Source organism: Rhamphochromis longiceps, linkage group LG4, assembly GCF_057381845.1.
Source record: "Rhamphochromis longiceps isolate RC_006_pf linkage group LG4, R_longiceps_female_GT1.1, whole genome shotgun sequence".
Taxonomy (NCBI): domain Eukaryota; kingdom Metazoa; phylum Chordata; class Actinopteri; order Cichliformes; family Cichlidae; genus Rhamphochromis; species Rhamphochromis longiceps.
Genome location: NC_140560.1, coordinates 19,342,960 through 19,367,120, shown reverse-complemented (window position 1 = coordinate 19,367,120; position 24,161 = coordinate 19,342,960). Strand labels below are relative to the sequence as shown.

General features: G+C 36.6%; 1 protein-coding gene across 1 annotated transcript in view; it reads right to left on the bottom strand.

The window, feature by feature from the left end:
* Positions 1–5,843: 5,843 nt before the first annotated feature.
* The window catches only part of LOC146671432 (uncharacterized), an 80,203-nt gene continuing 61,885 nt past the window's right edge, over positions 5,844–24,161 (bottom strand). The window contains exons 3-19 of the mRNA XM_085405342.1: positions 19,153–19,205; positions 15,997–16,293; positions 14,422–14,754; positions 14,011–14,316; positions 13,378–13,768; positions 12,844–12,893; positions 12,443–12,579; positions 10,389–10,449; positions 9,966–10,286; positions 9,456–9,749; positions 9,060–9,374; positions 8,661–8,945; positions 8,163–8,495; positions 7,752–8,069; positions 7,351–7,638; positions 7,034–7,182; positions 5,844–6,074 (exon numbers count right to left, since the gene is read on the bottom strand). Coding sequence (XP_085261468.1) covers positions 6,063–6,074; positions 7,034–7,182; positions 7,351–7,638; positions 7,752–8,069; positions 8,163–8,495; positions 8,661–8,945; positions 9,060–9,374; positions 9,456–9,749; positions 9,966–10,286; positions 10,389–10,449; positions 12,443–12,579; positions 12,844–12,893; positions 13,378–13,768; positions 14,011–14,316; positions 14,422–14,754; positions 15,997–16,293; positions 19,153–19,205 — 3,943 coding nt within the window. The 3' untranslated portion in view covers positions 5,844–6,062. The remainder of the gene's footprint in view (positions 6,075–7,033; positions 7,183–7,350; positions 7,639–7,751; positions 8,070–8,162; positions 8,496–8,660; positions 8,946–9,059; positions 9,375–9,455; positions 9,750–9,965; positions 10,287–10,388; positions 10,450–12,442; positions 12,580–12,843; positions 12,894–13,377; positions 13,769–14,010; positions 14,317–14,421; positions 14,755–15,996; positions 16,294–19,152; positions 19,206–24,161) is intronic.

The following is a 24,161-nucleotide window of genomic DNA, read 5'->3' as shown; positions in this document are numbered from 1 at the left end:
GAAAAAAAACTGACTCATTTTCCCTGATCTAACCGTAACCATTGTGCCTTTCCCCCAGGGGTCAAAAGCGTTGTCATACAGGGAGTGCAGAATTATTAGGCAAGTTGTAATTTTGAGGAATAATTTTATTATTGAACAACAACCATGTTCTCAATGAACCCAAAAAACTCATTAATATCAAAGCTGAATGTTTTTGGAAGTAGTTTTTAGTTTGTTTTTAGTTTTAGCTATTTTAGGGGGATATCTGTGTGTGCAGGTGACTATTACTGTGCATAATTATTAGGCAACTTAACAAAAAACAAATATATACCCAATTTAATTATTTATTTTTACCAGTGAAACCAATATAACATCTCCACATTCACAAATATACATTTCTGACATTCAAAAACAAAACAAAAACAAATCAGCGACCAATATAGCCACCTTTCTTTGCAAGGACACTCAAAAGCCTGCCATCCATGGATTCTGTCAGTGTTTTGATCTGTTCACCATCAACATTGCGTGCAGCAGCAACCACAGCCTCCCAGACACTGTTCAGAGAGATGTACTGTTTTCCCTCCTTGTAAATCTCACATTTGATGGTGGACCACAGGTTCTCAATGGGGTTCAGATCAGGTGAACAAGGAAGCCATGTCATTAGTTTTTCTTCTTTTATACCCTTTCTTGCCAGCCACACTGTGGAGTACTTGGACGCGTGTGATGGAGCATTGTCCTGCATGAAAATCATGTTTTTCTTGAAGGATGCAGACTTCTTCCTGTACCACTGCTTGAAGAAGGTGTCTTCCAGAAACTGGCAGTAGGACTGGGAGTTGAGCTTGACTCCATCCTCAACCCGAAAAGGCCCCACAAGCTCATCTTTGATGATAGCAGCCCAAACCAGTACTCCACCTCCACCTTGCTGGCGTCTGAGTCGGACTGGAGCTCTCTGCCCTTTACCAATCCAGCCACGGGCCCATCCATCTGGCCCATCAAGACTCACTCTAATTTCATCAGTCCATAAAACCTTAGAAAAATCAGTCTTGAGATATTTCTTGGCCCAGTCTTGACGTTTCAGCTTGTGTCTTGTTCAGTGGTGGTCGTCTTTCAGCCTTTCTTACCTCGGCCATGTCTCTGAGTATTGCACACCTTGTGCTTTTGGGCACTCCAGTGATGTTGCAGCTCTGAAATATGGCCAAACTGGTGGCAAGTGGCATCTTGGCAGCTGCACACTTGATTTTTCTCAGTTCATGGGCAGTTATTTTGCGCCTTGGTTTTTCCACACGCTTCTTGCGACCCTGTTGACTATTTTGAATGAAACGCTTGATTGTTTGATGATCACGCTTCAGACCCTTTGCAATTTTGAGACTGCTGCATCCCTCTGCAAGATATCTCACTATTTTTGACTTTTCTGAGCCTGCCAAGTCCTTCTTTTGACCCATTTTGCCAAAGGAAAGGACGTTGCCTAATAATTATGCACACCTGATATAGGGTGTTGATGTCATTAGACCACACCCCTTCTCATTACAGAGATGCACATCACCTAATATGCTTAATTGGTAGTAGGCTTTCGAGCCTATACAGCTTGGAGTAAGACAACATGTATGAAGAGGATGATGTGGACAAAATACTCATTTGCCTAATAATTCTGCACTCCCTGTAGTGTAATATTTCAACATATCCAATGTACAAAAATAACTAGCTCCAAGTTCTAAATATGCCCAATTATACAGTGAAAGTTCACTTCAATTCACTGACAGACTGTCTTCAGTTTTTCTTGAGCCTTGTGTTGACCTTGTTGCCACCTTCTTAGACTCATGATGCACCTTCATGTCTAATTCTGTCTCAGATTGGTGTCCTGGGGTGCCTGATGTGCTCACTGGATCACGGATTCAAAGTGAGAACAAAGTTAGCTAGGTAGTTAGCTTTCAGCAAGCCAAAATATATGTCAAAGATATACATAAAAAGTAATAATTTTAAAACCAAACCAGTTAATATTTTGTTCAATATTTGGTTTTCTCCTGGCATTTTTTCTATTCAAGGTTGAAATGTTATTTCTAGAAAATAAAAGTTCAGCTAAAGGATTATTAATGCTTTTCATCACCACAGCAATCTGGCATTTTTCTTTTTCTTTTTCGTTTTAATTTTTTTTAAATTTTCTTTTTTGGTCTGCGGGTCAAGTCTGTGCCCTCCAGCAATAACTTTTAACTATTATTTATAATTTTCCCAAATAAAAGGATCTGGCTTGCATTAGTCACATGACGACCATTAGCCAATGCTCACCCTTGACAGCAGAGCGTTCTTGTTACAAGCTCGCAATGAGCACATGCATGTTTTTTTGCTGCCTGGACGGTGTGGAGCTGTAGGGGAAACACACAAATTAACATGGAGACGCAGATGCAACAAAATCCAGTAGGAAGGGTGTACAGCATATATACCCTATAGCTCACAGGAGTATTAGTTTATTATGTACACAAGGCAACAGCCATTAAGATACCATAATAGAAATACAATATATCAGACATTTTCACTTAGAACTGATTAAAGAGAAAACAATAGAAAAGACATTTCAAGTACCCGAATCATTCCCTGCAACATCTTTTTAGAGGCAGTTTGCCCATCAGCCTCCTCCAATATAAGTTTACTCTTCTGTTAGTCGACACATACATCAGAACATTATTTTAAATGCAGAACATGAACAAAAGTCATTGCATGTAAACAATAGTGTAAAGTTGTTGAATGTCCTTTCACAGAGTTGAGGGCAAATTCTTACAAAAACACAATACATTTCATCCAACTTAAGTAGTGATCTCTGAAATGAAATTGTATTCTTACCTGATGAAACAGCAACTGCTCTCTCCTTTCCTTCTCAAAGGTAATGCCATCTAAGGTAAGTATCTGATTAGACATCATGTTTCTAAGATTTTTATGTCAGCAGGTCTTCAAAAGATTTTTGTAGTTTAACTAGTTCACCTGTGTCATCTTACTTCATAGATGAATAGAGCTGGGTATCATCTGCATAACAATAAAAATGTTTGCGCTCTTTTCTAATAATATTAACTTAATAAAGTTTAGGAAAGCATAATAATGTGTGCATGATGTGAAAAATTATTGAATCATTGCACAGACCTGGAGGAAATCCATGAAAAACTTTTGTGTCTGAGAAAGACTCCTCATTATCATGCTAAAACTGGAATCTATCAGATAGGTATGATTCAAATCACAGCAGCAGAGTGCCTTTAATACTTACATTGTGTTCTAATTTCTGGAGTAAAATATTGTGGTCAGTGTTATGGACTGCTGCACAAAAGTCTAGCAGGACAAGCATAAAGATGAGTCCACAGTCAGAGCATATAAGAAGATCATTCATAATTTGCTGTTTCTGTATTGTGATGAATTCTGAATCCTGACTTAAACTTTTCAAATAAATCCTGATGATTAGTTTTCTGTTTTACAGCTACTCTTTCAAGATTTTCTTCTTCTTCTTCTTCTTCTTCTTTTTTTTTTTTTTTTTTTTTTTTACATAAAAGGAAGGTTGGAGATTGGCCTGTAATTAGATAAGACAGTTGAATCAAGTAAGAGCTTTTTAAGTAATGGTTTAGTTACCACCACTTTAAAAGCCTGTGGTATCTACTCTTTTAATACAGACAGATTATTCCCATTTAGAATTTAAACATTATTAATCATCAATTTATTTGAGCAGTCTTGTAGGAATGGAGTCTAAATGGCATAATCATGGTTTCGAGGTAGAAATGATTGAAATTAACTCAGAATGATTAATACGAGAGAAATAGTCTAAACTTCAGAAGTCATTAAAGAAAACATGAAACACTACAACTATAAAAGCTAATTAATTCACACCAGGGAGCCCTGCTGTCAAAAAAAGGACATAGATTTAACACTGTCTGTGAAGCTCAAGTTAAGAGATAAGTGTTAAAAGTTTTTAGAACATATTTAGTGCCATCTTGTGTCAGTGTAGAACATTACATCACTGTGTTGGTCAGTTGCTGGTTATAGACTTACATTAGTTTATGTTAGCTAACTCATAATATAACAAATAACTATTAAATAGAAAAGGAGACTAAAACTAAAAATCTGTTTTTGTTCTTCATATTTGGATGAACACTCATTCAAGAAATTCATGAAATCCTTGCAAGTTAAAGTTAAAGACATACGTGACCTGGAACTTTGACTCTTTGTCAGCGTGACTACAGTGGTCAAGATAAACCTGTTGTTGTTTCTGTTTTCTATGACCAGTGTTTAATAGTGCTAGCTTTTAGGAAGGCATTTTTTAAATTCTTTTTTTAGACTAAAAAGGTATTTTCTCCCTTTTGGACACTGGGACCTTCACACATGTTACTACGATTTGATAATAACTGTGACTTAAACAGATACCTGGAAACTCTCAGCAATTAGTAATTTGTTCCTACATGACCTTAAAAAACTGAAATGCAAAAATCAGAAGCAGACTTGATTATGAGGCAAAGCCATGTTGAATATCAGTTTGAAGTGGAAACTGTCCTGTGATATGATATTATTTCATTTATTTATTTATTGTGTTTCTAAACCCCAATCATCCGTACTAACCACTTTTCTGTGCAGACAATGGGACTCATTGTGACGTCTTATTTTGCAGTAAGCTTTATTTTTTCCCATGTCATAATTACTACATCCACTAGAGTGCAGTGGTACACTGTTGTTAGACCCTCATTTCTGCTTCCTCCAGTAAATGATCCAGTCATGTTTTAATGGGAGAAAGGTCCCTGGCATGATGCAGTTTTCATGGTTGGATTGTGTTTGCCTCTGGATTCATAATTTTTGTCACTGTGATGTTTTGAGGTATGAAATTACTTTATTTACTGTAGTTCATCATTTGTTTTCATAAGAGAAAACACTCAGTGGGATTTCTTGAATAAAGACAAAGCTGTAGCATCAATAACAAGGGCAGATAAAATACTGAGACACAAAGACTTCAGGATAAAGGGAAGTGGTTTGGGTAATATTGGGGGTACATTCCCTCACAGCGTCTGCAAATTGGCGCTTTAAGAATCCATCCTACAATCCAATTTAATATATACATGTATACATTGTACTGGTGGATTATTAGCTCATGTAGGATGTTTGGTTTAAATTCATCATTGGTATGTAAGGAAACAGGGAAGGGTTCAGGTAAGCACCTGGGGGAGGGTGTTTGGTGGGGGTGTCAGACATGGAGACGCTGTCAGGCATTCTGCTGGGCATGGTGCCCTGCTTCCTTGCTGCTGGGCTCCTTGCCACTTAGACTGGCAGCGGCATGTTGTTCATTAGCAACAGCTTCAAAGATTAGGGCTGGCTGCCACAGGGTCTTCAGCCAATTGGGGCAACACACTGCCAGATCATTTCAGATGTAGCCAATAGTAAGGCTTAATTTGTTTTGTGTCATCCCTCCCAAATGTGAATTCCTCCAAACCCACAAGGTACACAAATGCACATGGAAACACACTCTAAGCTTTCACTTAAAGACAGAGTTCACAGATTTACACTGACTCTGTGTATGTCTGGAAAGAGGAAGAGTTATAAAAACATTCTTTGTGGTTGGAAATGAATGCACCTCTTCATAACACCACTGCCTTCCCACTGCATCTGTCAGCATCTTTAAATTATGATAGGTTTTCACATAGAGGCTGCACCCACATTGCTGCTACTACACATGGAGCTTTGTCTCACTCTTGTGGAAAATCCAAGTAATACAACATGATAGTGCACAACACAATTTTCCAAAGATAAACAGTTTTATATTAGTATGTGTCATTACTTGTATTCTGTAAGGCAAGTTAGCATTTTTCTTAATTCAAGAAGAACTGAAGATAGTTAGTTATTTGTTTTCTTTATTGATTTTTAATGCATTTCTCACTTGTCTTACATACATGTCGCATCTAGCACAAAACTAAAACACAAATGCCAAAAATTGTAAAGCATAAACAATGTCATCAATAACAATGGAAAAACAAAGCATTACATGTTCAAACTAGTCAGGACAGGTGCTGTTCAAACCCCCAGAACTTAGACATTTCAGTCATAATACATGAACCGTCCTGTGAACATCATGGTTTAGTCTGAAAGAAAAAATGAGAGAGAAAATGTAATCCTTTAGTGACAACTTTGTATTGTTTTCTCTTGAAATAAAAAGTGTATTAAAGTGTAATAGAAACAACAACATTTTATTATTATTATAATATACATTTATATATTTGTCATATTTGAAAGTTCAACTAAGCACCCAATGGAATGTCATAATACAGACTTAGAAGCTGAGAAAGAAAGTAACTGGACTCCTTTAGGTTTTGTGAAGATGTTTCACCTCTCCTTCAAATGACTTCTTGAGTTCTTAAACTAGATGGTGGGGAGTTCCAGGTCCTTAAACACTAGTGAGTGTTGTCTCTTAAGGGGGTCATTGACCGATATTAGCCATGTGCCTCATCATTTGATCCAATGAATGAAAAAAGTAATTATCACCATAGCTTTTTGATAAACCACTGTGAGACCTCACCCAGTCATATGACCTATTGAGGTCACCTGAGGGAAGATGTGAGTGGGGGTTTAGGCACTTGGTGTGATCCCAACACTGCCAAGAGTGATCTTTATCCTTTAGGTGTTGATTTAAAGCTAACTCTTGCAATGCTGGTAAAGGACAACCTGTGCCAAGGTTTAAATACCGGGGACTCTCCATCGTTTGGTTTTAGAACTGAAAAAACGTCTTGGATGACAGGCGAAACCTCTTCATATAACTTAAAAAAAGTCAAGTTGCTTTCTTTCCAATCTCCTTAGACTATCATGACATGGATGACTGAAAGCCTACATAGACATAATACAGACTGGAATGTCAGATTAGAATGGTGTGTCACAATATAAATCATCACAGCATCATACTGTAATGACAGTGCATGTACATATTTTTATGCTCCCTGTCTCCCTTGTACAGATAATAATAACAATAATTATAATAATCTTCATGGTTCAAATGAGAAGCTAGACGTGAATCTTACTTTTAAACAATCAAATGACAAGTGCTTACCTTAAATAATGTAACTATGATACCATATATGGTGGCGATGATGAAAAAACCAGTGAGGGTGAAAGCCACATTCCAGCTTTCCTCAGCTGTGTCTTCATTCACATCAGCATGCACAATGTTGTCAAATAAATTACAATATTTCATCGTATCTGTGAATAATGTATACATTTGGTTATTTATCACTTACTTGACATTATTATACTAACAAAGAAGCTGAAAAGAGATTGGAAAAATAATGGACTTTACATGTCCTTCACATTACTTAATAGGACCTTATATGTGCAAGAAAAAAAATCAATCAGTGAATGATGCAGTACCTGGTTTCGATATATTCCGGGACAGGGTGGTGTTGGCATGGATCACCCGGCAGGTGAAGACCACCCCAGGTAAGAATATTTCTTGGGACAGGTAAAGGTGGCTCTTGACACTGAACTTTCCATCTGGGCCTCTGTGGGGCTCACTAGTGTTGTAGTTCAGCGGTTCTGTGCCTCCATTTTGAAACCAAGTGATGTTAATGGATACAGGGCTGAAGCCAAAGACCAGGCACACAAGTTCATTAGAGCCCTGAAACAAGTAGACTGATGGCTGGCTGTAGATCACTGAGGCTGGAAAGATATCCACAACATTTTTAGCAATCAGTCAATCAATTTTAATCAGTCTGTTAAAATGATTATAATGGAAATAATAGGTAAATATTAAATGCTAAATGGCAGCTCACCAAACACATCAGTTATATTGTCTTTAACAGGCGCTTTAGATGACTCCTGTTTGACAACACAAGAATACGTAGACCTTGTGGCTTCAGTTTTGGATATGTTTAGTCTGCTGCTCATAGAGTAAGAGCTGCTCCCTGAGTATTTCCATGGAGGACTGTTTACGTAATGTGAGGATGCGAGAGTCCGGCCATCTTCTTCCCAGTGCACTATGATGTTAGCAGGGAAATATTCAGACACTAGGCAAACAAGCGTTAGGATGTCAGACTTAGAAAGTTCAGAGGCAGTTGGTTGTATTATCTTCACTGTTGGCTCAAGGAAGTCTTGAAAAACACAAAAGGAAGAGAACCATAAAAATACAGTCACAACCAGAGGAACATGAAGTTTAGAAAGATTTGTTACATTTCTAATATTACCTCTGCTTTTGCTTATATGGTTTTCATTCCCATGATTGGAACATGGATGTTTTCCTTCACAAGAAATGTTTGTATGTCCATCCCAATCCACTGCTGACATTTTAAGGAAGCTCTGTCGAGTCTCTGTTCCATTGTTATGACTCACTGGGGGATTAGTTAGGACATCATAACTCTCGGTAATTTTGCTGCCACCTACTCTCCAGGTGATGGAGAAATCATTAAGATTACGGCCGACCAGAAGACAGGTAATAGTCACATGTTCTTTGCTCTCAGTCAGCTGTGGCAGTGGTCCCTGGACATAAACCCCAACTAACTGTGATGATGATGGAGTTTCTATAAAAAATAAAATTAATTTTAAAAAATGAATACATAAATAAATAAAAATAATATGCAACAACCATGGAGCAGTTATAAAATGTCTCATATCCAAATTTCTAATTTAAAAATAGTTTTATTGTATTCTTAATGATTATCACAATAAGAGAATTTTCACTGTACCTGAACAGAAACTGATTGTTTTTGTGATACGTGTGTTCAGAGACCTGTCAGACACTTCACAGGTGAAATTATTCCCTTTTTTCCACTCAGATTGATCAATTACAAGTTGACTCGTTACTCTAACACGTCCATCTACACTCATGCTGATAGTAGTGGAATTTGGAGACCTTTCCTGAGACGCAGACAACCATTTAATGTGAGGGTTGAAGCTCCATCCAGAGCATGAAAGAGTCTGTGATTCTGAACCTTTACTGGGAACCAGAAGAAGCTCCATGGATGGGTCCACTAAAGGGGCATACATCAATGCATCTATTAGTCTATTTAATAGAAACCATGTAACTATAAAACAACAAAGATAAATCAGCTTCTACAAAGGGAAAAAAAGGGAAATCTCCTCACCAAAAATATTGCTGATGGAGTTTGAGTGAAAGGTTTTAGAAGAGCCTTGAATCACTTTGCAGGTAAAGGTTTGGTCTTTCATCCAGTACTTCTGAGGGACAATGAATTGACTACTGATTGAAAGATTGGCTACTGAGCCTTCAGCAAAATTATAATGTTTTTTTTCAAGAATTTCACCACGATTGACTTCTAAGGCGATGAAGAGGTCACATGAGGACAGTTGTTTGATGTCACACTCGAACACTGCACTGTCTCTCTTCGGCAGATCTGTGAGAGATCGCCTGATCTCCACCGAAGGAGTATTAACTGGACAACCTGGATGATCATGCAAAAACATTATTTTAATTGCTCTTTGGTCATAACATGTCTGATTTTCCTATTGTTGTATCATCTTACCTGCAATATTTATGGTCTTCTCAGCAGATGTGAAGCACTTATGCTCTGCTTTGCATGTTACATTCTTCACGTTCTCCCATTGAGTCGAGGAAACTGAAAGATTGCTGATTATATGAGTTGCGTTTTTCTCTCGGGTCGCTGTTTTAGTCACGGCTTTGCCATCAATCAGCCAGGTGATCATGGCATTAAAATAAGTGTGGACCAAACACGTTGCTTGCATGTCAGTATTTGAGGTCATTACAGTCTTGAAGCTGGGAATCTCCACTTGAATGAAGGGAGAGGAGCTTGGAAGAGCTGTTAATAGGAAAGTAAAAAAACACCAAACAAACATTAGAGTCTGACATTGTTACAATAAAGGTGAATTTCTGTGGATTATAAGAAAAATTGCTTATTAATATGGCAAGCTAATAAAACAAACTTTTAACTAAAGACTGATCTTAATTAGTTTCACATATTAAGAATTTGCGCATGATAAATGTGTTATTTGAGTCAGTAACTCTACATACTTACTGTGACAAATGTTTATTGCTCTGTTATATTGATCACCATTGGGCTTAGTCTTGCAGGTAAAAGTTGAGCCTTCTGCCCACGATGTCATATTTGGCCTAAACTCACTGCTCAGGCTGAAGGTTTTCTGTTCTCCCCCTGAACTTTGTAGCTTCCTTGTGCTTGCCTTATCGCTTTGATCCAGTTTTTCATCCAGGAACCACCCCAAAGTCAGTTTGTCTAGAAAGGAGCCACTCAATGTGCAGATGAGCCTTACTGTTGAGATTCCAACTTCCCCATCCCAGACTGAGTACAATGTGATGTTTGCTGAGACAATCCGAGGCACTGAGAAACAGCAAATATTAGTTTGACTTTACATGCATAATTATAAATTCTATGTGTTAACGCAGCAAGAAAAAAAGTTAATGTCATCTCAGTTATACATACCTTCAGATTTTGGTAAATGAGGAACTGTTTCAGTTTTAAGTGTAGTGTGTTTGTCTTTAGGCTAGATGGCAGAGTTCTAATTTGACATTGTTTGGTGTTGCTGTGTCAGGTGAAGATAGGGCAGGAAGTCTGTTGCACAGTTGTTATGCATGATAGGGCAGAGTGATCATGGCAAGCAGCAAGCGGAAGCATTGAGTAACACCCAGGTCTCAAAAAAGTACCAAAATACAGAAGTGAGAGAATGCAAAGAGCAACGGAGCATCACAAACAGCAGGTGTGAGGTGTGGTTATGCCAGTAAGAGAAACAATTTGCACATTTACATTTCTCATGTCAGTTTGCATGTGTACCACATGTATTTTATTTCACATCTCATGACTTTGCCAAAGGTTTTAGTTCTCAAATCCTCTAATAATAGAGTAAAACGCAACCGACTGTAAAATCTACCACTTTGCATATTTGGTATAGCATGGGCTGCTGATTCCAGATGCTGTGGATGTGATGAACAGAACTGTATATTAGAGTTTAAAAAAGGACAAAATATTAAATACATATAAATAATCTTTAAAATGCATTAAACTTTTACAGATCAACCTTCAAATAATGTAAACAATTTCAAAATAAAGCAAGAGAAAGACAAAATTTAATCTTAATTAAAACATTTATTTTTAAAGACAGATAAAGCTTTTGCAGTTTAAAAAAGGCAGTTGTGATTACTTACATGATAGTATGAGATTATATGAAAAAAAATGTTTGAGAAATATTTTTTTCACCACACTCAAAGGTCCTTTCACAGTCCATTTGTTTTATTTGACCTGTTAAAAGAATAAAAAAATAGTGAACTTGGAGCAAAAGGATTTATTTCATACTGCTCACCACTACTTCATTATAAATAGTGTTTATGCATGAAGTTACATTGCTACACATATATCAAAAAATGTATCAATACACAGGAAACTTATAATGCTGTGCGTTTATTTTGTAGTTGGTTAAATATAGTTGCTGAATAAACTTAGAAGGAACACTACTTTAATATCAGCTGAAAATCACTTAGGAGGTCAAACTAACAGTTGACAAAGCTGCTTATAAGAGATTGTTACACAGTATTAAGACAATTTCTAAATTAATTTACTTTCAATAATACACCTTCAATTGATTAAGGCATTCAGAAACTTGCCATCTGGACATAAAGCACTGGGATATACATGCTACACTGGGATATAAAGAAAAATGAATTCAAATAGTAACATTATGTAGTGTAATTATCTTTTAACTTACACATATAAATTGGTTTAAATCAGCAATATGAGCATATTTTATATGTTTTGCCATTGGCATAGATTATTCCACACAATATCACACAATTTAATGAGTTTGATAATCACTTTTGTCACCATATCTTAAATATTGTAATCAACCACACATGCCACACTGATTTTGAAAGAGCTTCATTTTGATCTGACACGATTTTGTATTTATGGTCTTCCAACATGCAGTGTAATAGAAATTACACTTGCTGCTTCTGACTTAAAACCCTTGTCTTTGTCCATAGAGCTAGATCTTTGAGTAGGGCGATATCAGTATGATATCAGTTGGCCCTTGAACATTCAACTATTAAATTATGTTTTTATACAATTTCAGCACTCTAAGTGAATTTTAGCTGATATATATTGTTTATATGATATTAGCAATAACTGTATAAAGATAATTAAATTCACAACAACAGCTGAATTGTGAAGTAGGTAATCCCTCACTGGGATAACGTGAACCTTTTTCTTCCTTTTTTAATTGTATTAACTAAATATTACATTGGTTTATTAAACTGACATAATCCTAAATGCTTCTAATGTGCATAGATACAATTTTTTCTGTAATCTGCATTTTTTTAGTTGTTTTTACAATAATTGAGTTATTCTGACTCATGGTTAAAATGCAGAATGCTAAATGAGTTTTAGTTTTTTCTGTCATGGCTACGTGCTTGATGAATGTAATCTGTCATATTGCTCAATGCTGAGTTAAATCTGCAGACAATGCCAGCACATTAATTTCTGATTACCTTGATAACAGTTGTTCCAAAGATTAACAGCAGAGTGATGAGGAAGAGAAGGATGAAGACGATGGCTACGCTTGCTATGTTATCGTCTCCAGATAGCCCAGGGTGATGAAACTCCAGATAGTCACCGATGAGAAGATCTAGATGAACAAACGTTATTGTGTCAAATAACTGGACATTTCACAACCCACTTTGAAACACACATTGTACGATGGGAACTTATAGATTTTATTTATTTCTGTTGTGGGTTAAATACATATGTTTTGACTCTATATGCTATAGCAGATTCATAGTCAGTCAACTCAGCTGGAAGTTATAATGACAGAAAAGAAAAAAATAAGCTGACAGATGTCGAGTGAGTGTCCCATGAAGATGAATAGAATTTCATGCCCTTTCAGACCTACAATCCTGACTTCTGACTTGCTTTAGAAAGACTCCAGTATTGTTTATTTGCCTGGGAGATTTAAAGGGTTGTATTGAGCAGTCATCTGTTTTTAAGGGGTGCAAGACTCAGTAGATGACGCACAGGCACACAAAGACAAGTCACAGAAGCAGTGTTACTGAACTATCTGCATATTAAATAAACATAGACTGTTCCCTAAATACCTCATTTAGTACTGTTGTATTATTCTAGTAGAAATTAGATATTACATTTTTTTTATATTATTATTTTGTATTATTTTATAATTATTGTGTAAATAACCCAAACATGCTACTGTCTACATTAGGATAGCACTGTGACTGTACAATAAACATAAAGCTCAAAATATGATTTAAATGAAGACATGAACTGCATACAATAAACATCAACAGAGTTGCAAACTGTTTTTTTTTTTTTATTTTGAATCTGCATTGAAACACACAAACACAATGTCATATCACAAGCAACAGACATTAAACAACAAACAGCAGAAGACAGAGACATGAGAAACATCTACTGGGCCGAGCACTTTGAGTCTTGGTTGATGTTCATGTTGAGGTCAATGCGGTTTTTGTCAAATGTTCTGTACCCAATGGACCTGACAATAGCTCTAGTTGTGTTAACCACAGATTCGTGGTACACTACACAGCTATAGACAGCATTGTTTTTCCACTCGTAAAGGCTGACAAACAACTGGCCATACGCAGAATAGAATCCATTGTTTTCAATGGGTTCTGTGGTATTAAAAGCATAACTACTTGAGTCTGCTTCCTCGTCATCCACAAGCCAAGACACAAAAACATCCTTAGGGAAGAAATCTTTCACAAAGCAAGTCAGGGTCACCTCTGCTTTGTTAGTTTGTTCTAAAGGAGGGAGCATAAACACTGACGGACGCTGAGGGTTTCCTCCTGTAAGCATGAAACAACATGAGACTTTGTGCCACACATACATTAACCAAAATAATACAGGAAATCAAATCCACACACACACACACACACACACACACACACACACACACACACACACACACACACACACACACACACACAGACATAGACACACACATACAGACTGAGAAGCAACAGTTATGATGTCTTTGATATCAAGATGTCAATAAGGACTAAACACAGTTTCAGAGTATTCTTCTTACCGAATTCCCTTTCATAAGGTTCCCTCGAAGGTATGAGTAAATCTGGGTGGTGAACAACACAATAGCGCTTTACCCCCCTGGTCCATTCGTCATAGGTGATGTCAAGTTTAGAAATGTATATCCCATTTTTTTTAATCATTGGTTTACTTGCTATCTCCACTTCATCCTCATTCTCCCACATTATTACAGGTTCATCTTTTTGTACTGTGACTCGACATGTTAGAGTTCCTTTTTTAAGGAGAAGCATGTCCTCAGTTGCGGGGTCAGTGATTTCTACTTTCACATTAGATGTAACACAACCAGGACCTGAGTAATGAAGCAAAAAACAGTTAGTGAGCAAAATTATTACAAAACCACATTTAAAAATATAAATGTATATTTTTTTTAAAAGAAAACAAATCTGTTACTCACATGATGGTTTTACTTTGTAAGCCACAGTTTTATTCAAAGATCCATCTTCTCCTCCAGTAAACAGACATGTAAATGTAGTCTTATCATTCAGGACACTGGAATTTACTGTGAGAAAACTTGTTGCATAGTACAGTGTTTTTCCAGCCGCATTTTTTGAGTCAGAAACTGTTTCGGTCAGATCTATTTTGCTGGTGATATCTGCTCCGTTTTTCAGCCATTTTATGCCATGTTTCTTTGGTGCAAACTCTTTGGCAAAGCAGGAGGCAGTATAGGTACCGTCCTCATCAGAAGAGGAGGAAAACACTTTAAGAGTTGGATTCTGCTTAAACACCGCTGAAAAACAAAGATATACACAAATATGTGTATGCAGAAGCAGGGAATAATATATATATATACGTATTTATATATATGCAGAAGCTGAGATAAATAATTTGCTACACTGTTCATACTATATTGTTTTTCTATATAAACAAGTTCCTTATGCTCACTTTTTTTTTTTAGCACTTTCACTTTGCACAGTGTCCAAAAGAAAACTGGATTTGTGTAGTCACCAATAACTGAACTGCAGAGCTTCACTGCTCACTTCTGCATATACATTGACTGGCAAGCAAACACACATTTAATATTAATGTTAATTATGTTAATTATCAATGCACAGTGAAAGTGGAGGGAGACAGGCAGAGATCGGAAAGGATGAGGATTATTTAGACAGATGGAAAGAAGCACAACATGCTGCAATATTGTTTTTCAGACGGGCGCAGAGCACATAAGTATATGAGTGAAGAATTAAAAAAAGACAATGTACCAAAACTTAATACTGCTTGGATATATTCTTTTTCTCATTCCACCTTACAATGTGTGTGTGTGTGTGTGTGTGTGTGTGTGTGTGTGTGTGTGTGTGTGTGTGTGTGTGTGTGTGTGTGTGTTTCCACAAAGTCCATTAAGAAATTATGAATTTTGAAATATTTCACGTTATTTAATGAGGTGAAATATTTGCTTCTATGTTGATTATGATTTTTTTTAAAAATGAATAACTTCGTGTTTTTGTTGTAAGTTGTGTGTTCAGATTAATTGTAAACATAAGCAGCTTGGGGCGCATTTACGATAAAGTCAGCCTCTACTATATTTCTTCAGTAAACAAAAACTGGAGATTAACTCGATAACTGACTCTTATCCTTATTAGAAGTAACAATCACTAGATGTGGCCCAGTAATAGTTTATAAGAAATATTGCCTCAGAAAATGTGCACTGAAGTTTACTGTAGCAATGTATTATGTATGTGATGTATCAAGAGTTCAAATAACCTAAGAAAAGGAAATTAAATGACTTAACAAAAATCTTACAGACTATAACAATATCAGCCTGTGCATTTATGTGCTAATTCATTCAAATTGTTTAGTTTTGTATATGTTCACAGAGCTTTCATGTAAACTTTTATAAGTCAAATAGAATAAGATAAACTTATTAAATGTGAATTAGCATAAGGCTTACTGTAGCAATGTACTTTGTATGTGATGTATATAGAATTCAAATAACCTAAGAAAAGGAAATTAAATGACTTAGCATGAGTCTTACCAATTGGATCAACAATAGCCTGTGCATTCCCAGCAGCGTGATTCACAACACATTGGAAATTCTGTTGTGGATTCCAGTCCTGTTTCCTCACTCGGACTTGACTGACTCCAGTATAAACATTGCCTTTCTGTACTGCAGGGTACTGGATGAAGTCTGTCAAGGCAGTGCCGCCTTTGTTCCACGAGAAAGTCACTGCAGGAGGGTTAAAGCCGGTGGCAAGGCAGCCAAGAGTGACCATATCTCCGCTCGCAGTGCCACATGGTACCAGAGGAAACACAGTGGGTGCAGTTGAAGTGGCTAAGAAAGGGGAGACAACAGTAATTAAGATACCAGAATAGAAATACAATAATATACCACACATTTTCACTTAGAATTGTTTAAAGAAAAAACGAGATGATTGTGATGTATAATAAAGTCCATTGTGAAAGACCTTACATTTTAAATGTTTAGCATTTCAAATGCCCCGAATTCTATTTTGTTAAATACTCTCCATTAGTGTTATATAACAATATTATATATTAATAAGTGTCACTTCTTTAGTAGTCTACACCACACCTTTTTGTAAATTATTTTAAATGCATAATATGGACAAAAATCAATCACAAGAAAACAGAAATAAAATAAAAGAATAACATAAAGTCGGTAAACTTCCTTTCACAGTGCTGATGGCAAATTATTTTAAGAACACATTAAATTTGATTCCACTTTAGCATTGATGTTTGAGATGAAATGGTTTACTTACCTGATGAAACAGTGACTGTTGTCCCCTTTCCCCAATAGTCAAAAGCACCGTAGCACAGTACTGAATATACTTAGTTCTTAGTATAAAAAGGCTAAACTATTAATGATACACAAAAGGTCTACTTCAATAGTCATTAAGAAGAAGATTATAAAATCCTATCAAATCACCCAAAATATGCTATCTGTTAAAGCCAATTTTGACATTTTTTTTTAGCAAATGTATACGAACACAATTCACTGAGAAAATATTACGTTAAATTATAACTTGTATCCAATGGAGACATATCTTAACTGATGATGCTGTAACTGGAGAGCCATTTTCTAAGTCTAAAAACCATTTGATATACTTAATAGATAGTTTTCATACTTCACACAAAACATTTGATACTCTTACTTAAGGATTTTTATTAATCAAAATTGGTCTGAAATTCTTTTTTTTTACATATTCTGTAACAAACTACAATTTTTTTTTGATGTAAGTACTTATTTTATCAAATTTATCATTATAGTTGTAAACAAATGAAAATGAATACATTGTATTGTAACGGGGGATCAGGAATTTCTCTCTTTAGCAAGAAATATAACAATTCGTACCTGATGTGACGGTGACTGTCGTGCCCTTTCCCCAGTAGTCAAAAGCGTAGTCACAGTTTAACAACTTACTGACAACTGCATACAAAAACCTCACACTCCATCTTATAACAATCTACAATCTGATATATTTTCCTTATAGTTAATATAAAGAGATTCAAAAGACTGTACAAAACCTGATTTTCACCACCATTTAAACCAAGTCTGTAAACTATAAGACATTTATCTCTCAGTCTACAAATGACGGTATTGAATTTTCTCACAACCACAACATTTCTTTAAAAAAAAATCAAAATTTAAATGAAAATCTTAAAATTAAAGTGAAAGAATTAGATCACCTTACCTGATGTTACTGTAACCATTGTACCTTTACCCCAGTAGTCAAAAGCCCAGTTATCACAGTTAACAGAGTCTTTTCACACCTCTCACAAAAACTAACTTCTGTGATATGGCATTACTTGGTGACATCATTTAACTTTGGAAATAATTTGAATCATTCTCAACTAAATAACTGCTTATATAATTATCTTCTAATCAAATTAAAGAGAAAGAAATACAAAGTTCTTTCTTTTTTGTGCCAATTCTTTTTCAGATTTTATATAATTAAGCAGGAAAAACAAGTTAGTTATAAGAAAAATGTTAAAATTCATACCTGAACCGACAGTGACCATTGGGCCTTTTCCCCAGTAGTCAAAAGAATGGCCACAATCTAAATAATTATTTACCACTCAATACAAAAACCTGTTCACATTTTTCTGCGTTTTTCCATATTATTTTACGATAACCAAAAAATCTGGAATACTCTCATTTTTTGCAAATTGAGATTCTGAATTCTTAAAAATAATACCATCAAAGATTAAACTGAGAGTACAAATTATAGGCTTGTAATACTATAGAAATTAGTTTGAAAAACATTTTTTCTTTGAAAGAACAACAACACAGTCTTTAAATTTAAATCTTAACATTATGAGAAAGAAATGAATCATTTTACCTGATGTAACCGTGACCATTGTGCCTTTCCCCCAGTAGTCAAAAGCGTGGTCACAGTGTAAAATTTCATCATATCCGACATACAAAAACAACCACCTCCAAGTTCTAAATATGCCAAATTAACAGTGAAAGTTTTGTATTTTTAGTATTAAAATTAAGTCAGAAAGCTCATCTTACCTGTTGTGACAGTGACCATTGTGCCTTTTCCCCAGTAGTCAAAAGCATTGTCACAGTATAAGACATTAACACATTGAACATACAAAAACAAGCACCTTAAAGACTCTCATGGTCCCACTAATGTCGAAAAACCAACCAAACAAAAAACCTAAAAATGCCTCTAAAAGAACCACATTTATAATATGAAGACAAAAGCCTTTTTTACCTGTTGTGACAGTGACCGTGGTTCCTTTTCCCCAGTAATCAAAAGCAGCGTTCACAGTGTAATAACTCAACATATCCAACATACAAAAACATGTGTCTTTAAAACCCTAAATACAACGATTTAAAAAGTGTTATTAAATTTTTCATAGAACGGAAAAAATACGTATATTTTTTACCTGTTGTGACAGTCACAGTTGTTCCTTTTCCCCAGTAGTCAAAGTAGTGATCACAGTGACAGATTTCAATTGCACTTTAGTGCAAAAAATATTTTGCCAGCTACTTGTGTCATTTCAAAGGTGATTACACTAAACCGAGAAACTATTACCTATCATTTACACAGATATTACACTATAACATTAGATGCAAAATATAACCAAGATTTTATTTAATACTCTAAATAATCAGCTAAATATAGGATTTCACTAACTCAAAATACATGACATGATCACTTACCAGAAGTTACTGTGACTTGTGTTCCTTTCCCCCAGTAGTCAAAGTAGCCATAGCTGTCACAGTGATCTGTTAGAGTCTGTTTCCAATACAAATACTTATTTAATTTAAACCAAAGGAATCAGGTTTCACAGACAAAACAATTCCCAGTGTACTCTTTATTAGCAGTTTCCGTTGAGACATCCATTTCCTGTGGTCTGGGTTATATAAAATTAGGTATCCTGCCAACAGTTTGTAAACACTTCCTCTTTATCAGACCCTTTGGCAGCTCCTGCTTTTACAGCAACCAACCAGCACAAAGTCAGAAGGAGTTAATGTTACTGATAGAGCTTTGTTGGCCTAAAGGCCTTGTATATATGTTAATACTGAACAGTCAGTGCTTGTTTTTGGTTCAACTCAAACATGATTGATGTAGGTAAACATTCTCCGCTGCAATAGTGAAGAAATTTGAATAACAGAATTTAGCTTTCAATGTTGAGTTAGGTGATTGTTTTTTTAGTTACTGTTTCATAGCAGAAATGGCAAATAAGTTTGCCTCAAGGTGTCATCAAAATAAAGAACTATGTGTCTTGAAGAAGTTCGAAGAAACTTGTGGACACCCTGGACAGGTGTTGATGAGATGTCCATGTTGCCCACAGTAAAACCACTCACTCCTTTCCTCTGAAGTCAGCTCGGTCCTGCTGATCTGCATCGGCTACAACTCCAGTTTGCTCTCATCACTTCCTGTTTCCTCTTTTGCCCCCCTGAAGTTTCGCACCTGAAGTGGAGTGAGAGTTTAGTTTTAGCTGACAAGAGAGTCAAGTAAGTGTTTAACAGCCAAGTCTTTCTTCATATAAATAACTGAACTGTTAAAAAAAACCTTGATGCTACACCATTGGTCCCCAGCCAGTCTCCTTCACTAGGATCCAAAAATCCAAAAATCAACTGAATAGTCAGCCAAACTCCACACCCCCTGTTACACATTAAACATATTTTGAGCTGCTGTGTCTCAATTGGACTCTTTGACAAAAACACAAACTAGTAAACAAACTCTGCATCATTTCCATTTATCACAGCTTGTCCCTATTTTAAGACCCTGCCCCGAGGAAGTTTAACTATGTAAGTAACCTTGACATGATCTGAAAAATATGTATGCAGAGTAGTTTGACATTGAGTTAAAAATAATCATGGACATACCATGAAAAGCTTCACGACAAGGATGTGTTCTTTCATGGAGATTGGGTTGAGTTTTGATTGTGGATCAAGAGTCGAAGTTACTGTGGAATGGGCTTTGGTTTTTAAGCATATAACTTTAATCTTAACTTCTGACATCAAGAGCCGGACACAGGGAGAAAGTGTTACAAGTTTTATCAACAGCAAATACTTAAGAGAATGGAGGCTTAGAGCGACAGGTGGTTCGCAGGCTGGTCTGGCATAGAAAAACACAGAGAGTTTACACATGTGAATCCACAGACAAGGTGAGCTGGGTTGCGTAAGAGAAATGTCCAGGGACCGAGAACTGTCTGCATGGAGGGAAACCGAACATGCACTTTGTAGGAGACCATGAAAGGTGTTCCTGCAGACAGTGGGCAGCATGTGGTTTGGAGATGACTGCATGTCCTAAGAAACATAACATAACATGATAATTTTTTCATCTGGTTGGTTAGGGGCTGCAACACAAAAATTAACCACAGCAATAAAGAAACACATTTTTGTCCTACTGTAAAAAAGAAATGGAAAAATGCTACTGATGTCAACTCTGCACAGCAACACACCTGTGGGCACAAGGGAGGACAAGAAAGTTCAGGGAATATTGGATTTTTTTTTTACACTGTTAGCTGCAGTTTGGGGATAAGTTTCTTTGGACCCAAATAGAATGTTCACTTTTGACTGGGAACACAAAAGTTGTAACTTTATCTGACAGTATTTATGAGAGTTCAGAAAAAGAAGAATGACTTTCAAACCCTTGCTTAAATATCACTCTCTATCACCGGGTGTCTCAAGACAAAGACAGTGAGTGTTTTCACATTATGCAGTAGTGTAAATCATCTAATATGCTGTGTCTTTTGATATATATGCATATATATGTATTCATTGAACAAAAACATTCTGAGTAGTCATGAATTATCAATGAATGAGTGACTGGTTAGTACAAAATCACTATAAGATAAGATAAGATAAGATAACCTTTACTAGTCCCACACGTGGGAAATTTGTTTTGTCACAGCAGGAAGTGGACAGTGCAAAAGTTATATAGCAAAAATTAGAATATAACTAGAAAAAGGTGCATTTCCTGCAGAAATGCAGTGTATTTGAAAGACTACACTGAAGAGTGTCATGAAAGCAGATTACATGCAAGCAGGGAAGATGTGCAGCATCTGTCCCATGTAGTACTTGAACCCTTGCCATGGGATCTCACAGCAGCTGCGCATCCCACTGCGCCAAACCAGTTCCAGTACCAAACAGAGATATGATGAGAGGAAAAAAATGCGCACTGTGCAGAAGAAGCTAACTTGTGCTGAAAAGAGGTGAAAAGGCTGAAAACTGTGCTGATAAGAGCAGAAGAGGATGAAAATTGTGCTAAGAAGAGGTGAAAAAGCTGAAAATTGTACTGAAAAGAGGTGAATCAGCAGACTTTCTGCTGAAAAGAGGAAAATAAACTGAAGTTTGTGCTAAAAACAGCTTAAGAAGCTGGAATTTGTGCTGAAAAGTAGTGAAAAACTGAAAGTTTTGCTAAAAAGAGGTGAAAAAGCTGAAATTTGTGTGGAAAAGAGTTTAAACAGTTAACTGAAGAAAATGTTGCCATAATCGGGATTCGAACCCCAGCCTTCTGGTCTGAGAACGGATGCTCATCTCACTGAGCTAAAACATGGCTCAGTCCAGCAAGCAAAACTGGTGATCACACTGATAATGTGGTCCCTGTCAGCAAAATGGGCCAAAAAATGGCATAAAAAGTTGAATAACTCAAAAAGTACAAAAGTTATCATCACCAAAAGATATAGCAGAAATAGCAGAACAGTCTAAAGATTGAACGGTGAAAATCGACTGAAAAATGAGGGAGTAGTTAAGCGGCAAAGAAACGGAGCAACTAGAATAATAAAGGATAAAGAATAAAGAGAAACAGGATCTCAATAGTGTGAATGCCTGTGAAGCATTCACACAATAAGAATAAATACAGTACACAACTGTACAGAATAGAATAAAATAAAATACTATATACAGTAGAATAAAATATAATAAAATATACAATAGGAGAAAAATAGAATACAAATTCTATATACAACTGAGTAAAAATACAACTTTGTCAGAAAAGAATATTGCACTTAGTCTTATTGCACATGTGTGGGTTTTTGTGTGTTTGATCAGTTGAAGTTTTTGTTGTAGAGTCTGACAGCAGTGGGGAGGAAAGACCTGCGAAATCTCTCCGTCCCACACCGTGGGTGCCGCAGCCTGCCACTGAAGGAGCTGCTCAGTGCTGTCAGAGTCTCCTGCATGGGGTGGGAGATGTTGTCCAAAAGGGATGACAGCTTAGCCACTATTCTCCTGTCACTCACCACCTCCACTGGGTCCAGAGGGCATCCTAGAACAGAGCTGGCCCTTCGGATCAGCCTGTTCAGTCTCTTCCTGTCCCCAGCAGAGATGTTGCCACCCCAGCAGACCACACCATAAAAGATGGCTGAGGCCACCACAGAGTCATAGAAGGTCTTCAGGAATGGGCCCTCCACTCCAAAAGACCCGAGTCTCTGCAGCAGGTACAGCCTGCCCTGACCTTTCCTGTAGAGGGCGTCTGAATTATGAGTTCAGTCCAGTTTGTTGTTCAGATGAACACTAAGGTACCTGTAGCTGTCCACAGCCTCAATGTCCATACCTTGGATGTTCAGTGGTTGCAGTGGAGGATGTTTGTGCCTGTGGAACTCTACCACCAGCTCCTTGGGCTTACTGGTGTTAATCTGGAGGTACCAGTCCACAAAGTTTTGTGTCAGTTCTCTGTACTCCTTGTCGTCCCCATCAGTGATGAAGCCAACTATTGCAGAGTCATCAGAGAACTTCTGCAGGAAGCACTGGGTGGAGCTGTGGGAAAAGTCTGCAGTGTATCTACACTGCAGACTTTTCCCCACAAGAGGAACGGAGCCAGAACCATTCCCTGTGGGGCCCCAGTACTGCAGACGACCCTGTCCGACACACAGCCCTGAGTTCTCACATACTGTGGTCGATGGTCGATACTATGGCGATGAAAGTGGTAATAGACTGACTCACAAGTAAGTTTATTTATATAATAGCTTCAAGATAAAATCACTGGATGTGATTTTATCTTGAAGCTATTATATAAATAGCAACAAATACGAAACAGAAAATAAGACAAAAAAAAAACCCCAACAACAAAATGAATATGAAACTAATGCAAGCTTAAAAAAATTAGCTTTCAGCTTTTCAGAGGGCACAATTCCAAAGCACTTTTTCTATGAAGTAGTGCTTTCAATCCCCCAATCATACACACATTCATAACCCAGTGGAGCAGCCAGGGATTCAACCACCGACCTTCAGTTCAGTAGATCCCCTGCTCTACCTCCTGAGCTACAGTTTTGCAAAACTTTGGAGGATCCAGTAGGGAGCCTAACAGCATTGTGTACTAGTGACTAGCTAGTTTTCAGTTGGCCAAACACAAAACTATACTGCAGATTAACTGGTGCTTCTAATACACTTAGTTAGTTAGTACACTTCAGTACACTTTAGTTTAAGTGAAAAAAAAAATTTCAATTACTGCAATGATTTTTTTTTTCTTAAATAACATGCCTGAGACTTAGTATCTGATTACATGCCTCATAGTCAGCTATACTCTTATTGGTACTCATACTCTTTTTGAATTGGTATTAATTATAATTTTTCTTTACTCAGGCATTATTCAGTTCAGATGTGCTATTCTGTAAGGAAATGCCATAACTGAAATATTTATTTTGAGGCTGAAAACATACAAACACTGTCTCTCTCCTGCTTTGTCCAATATATTAACAAGAACTATCAGTGCTGAGCTT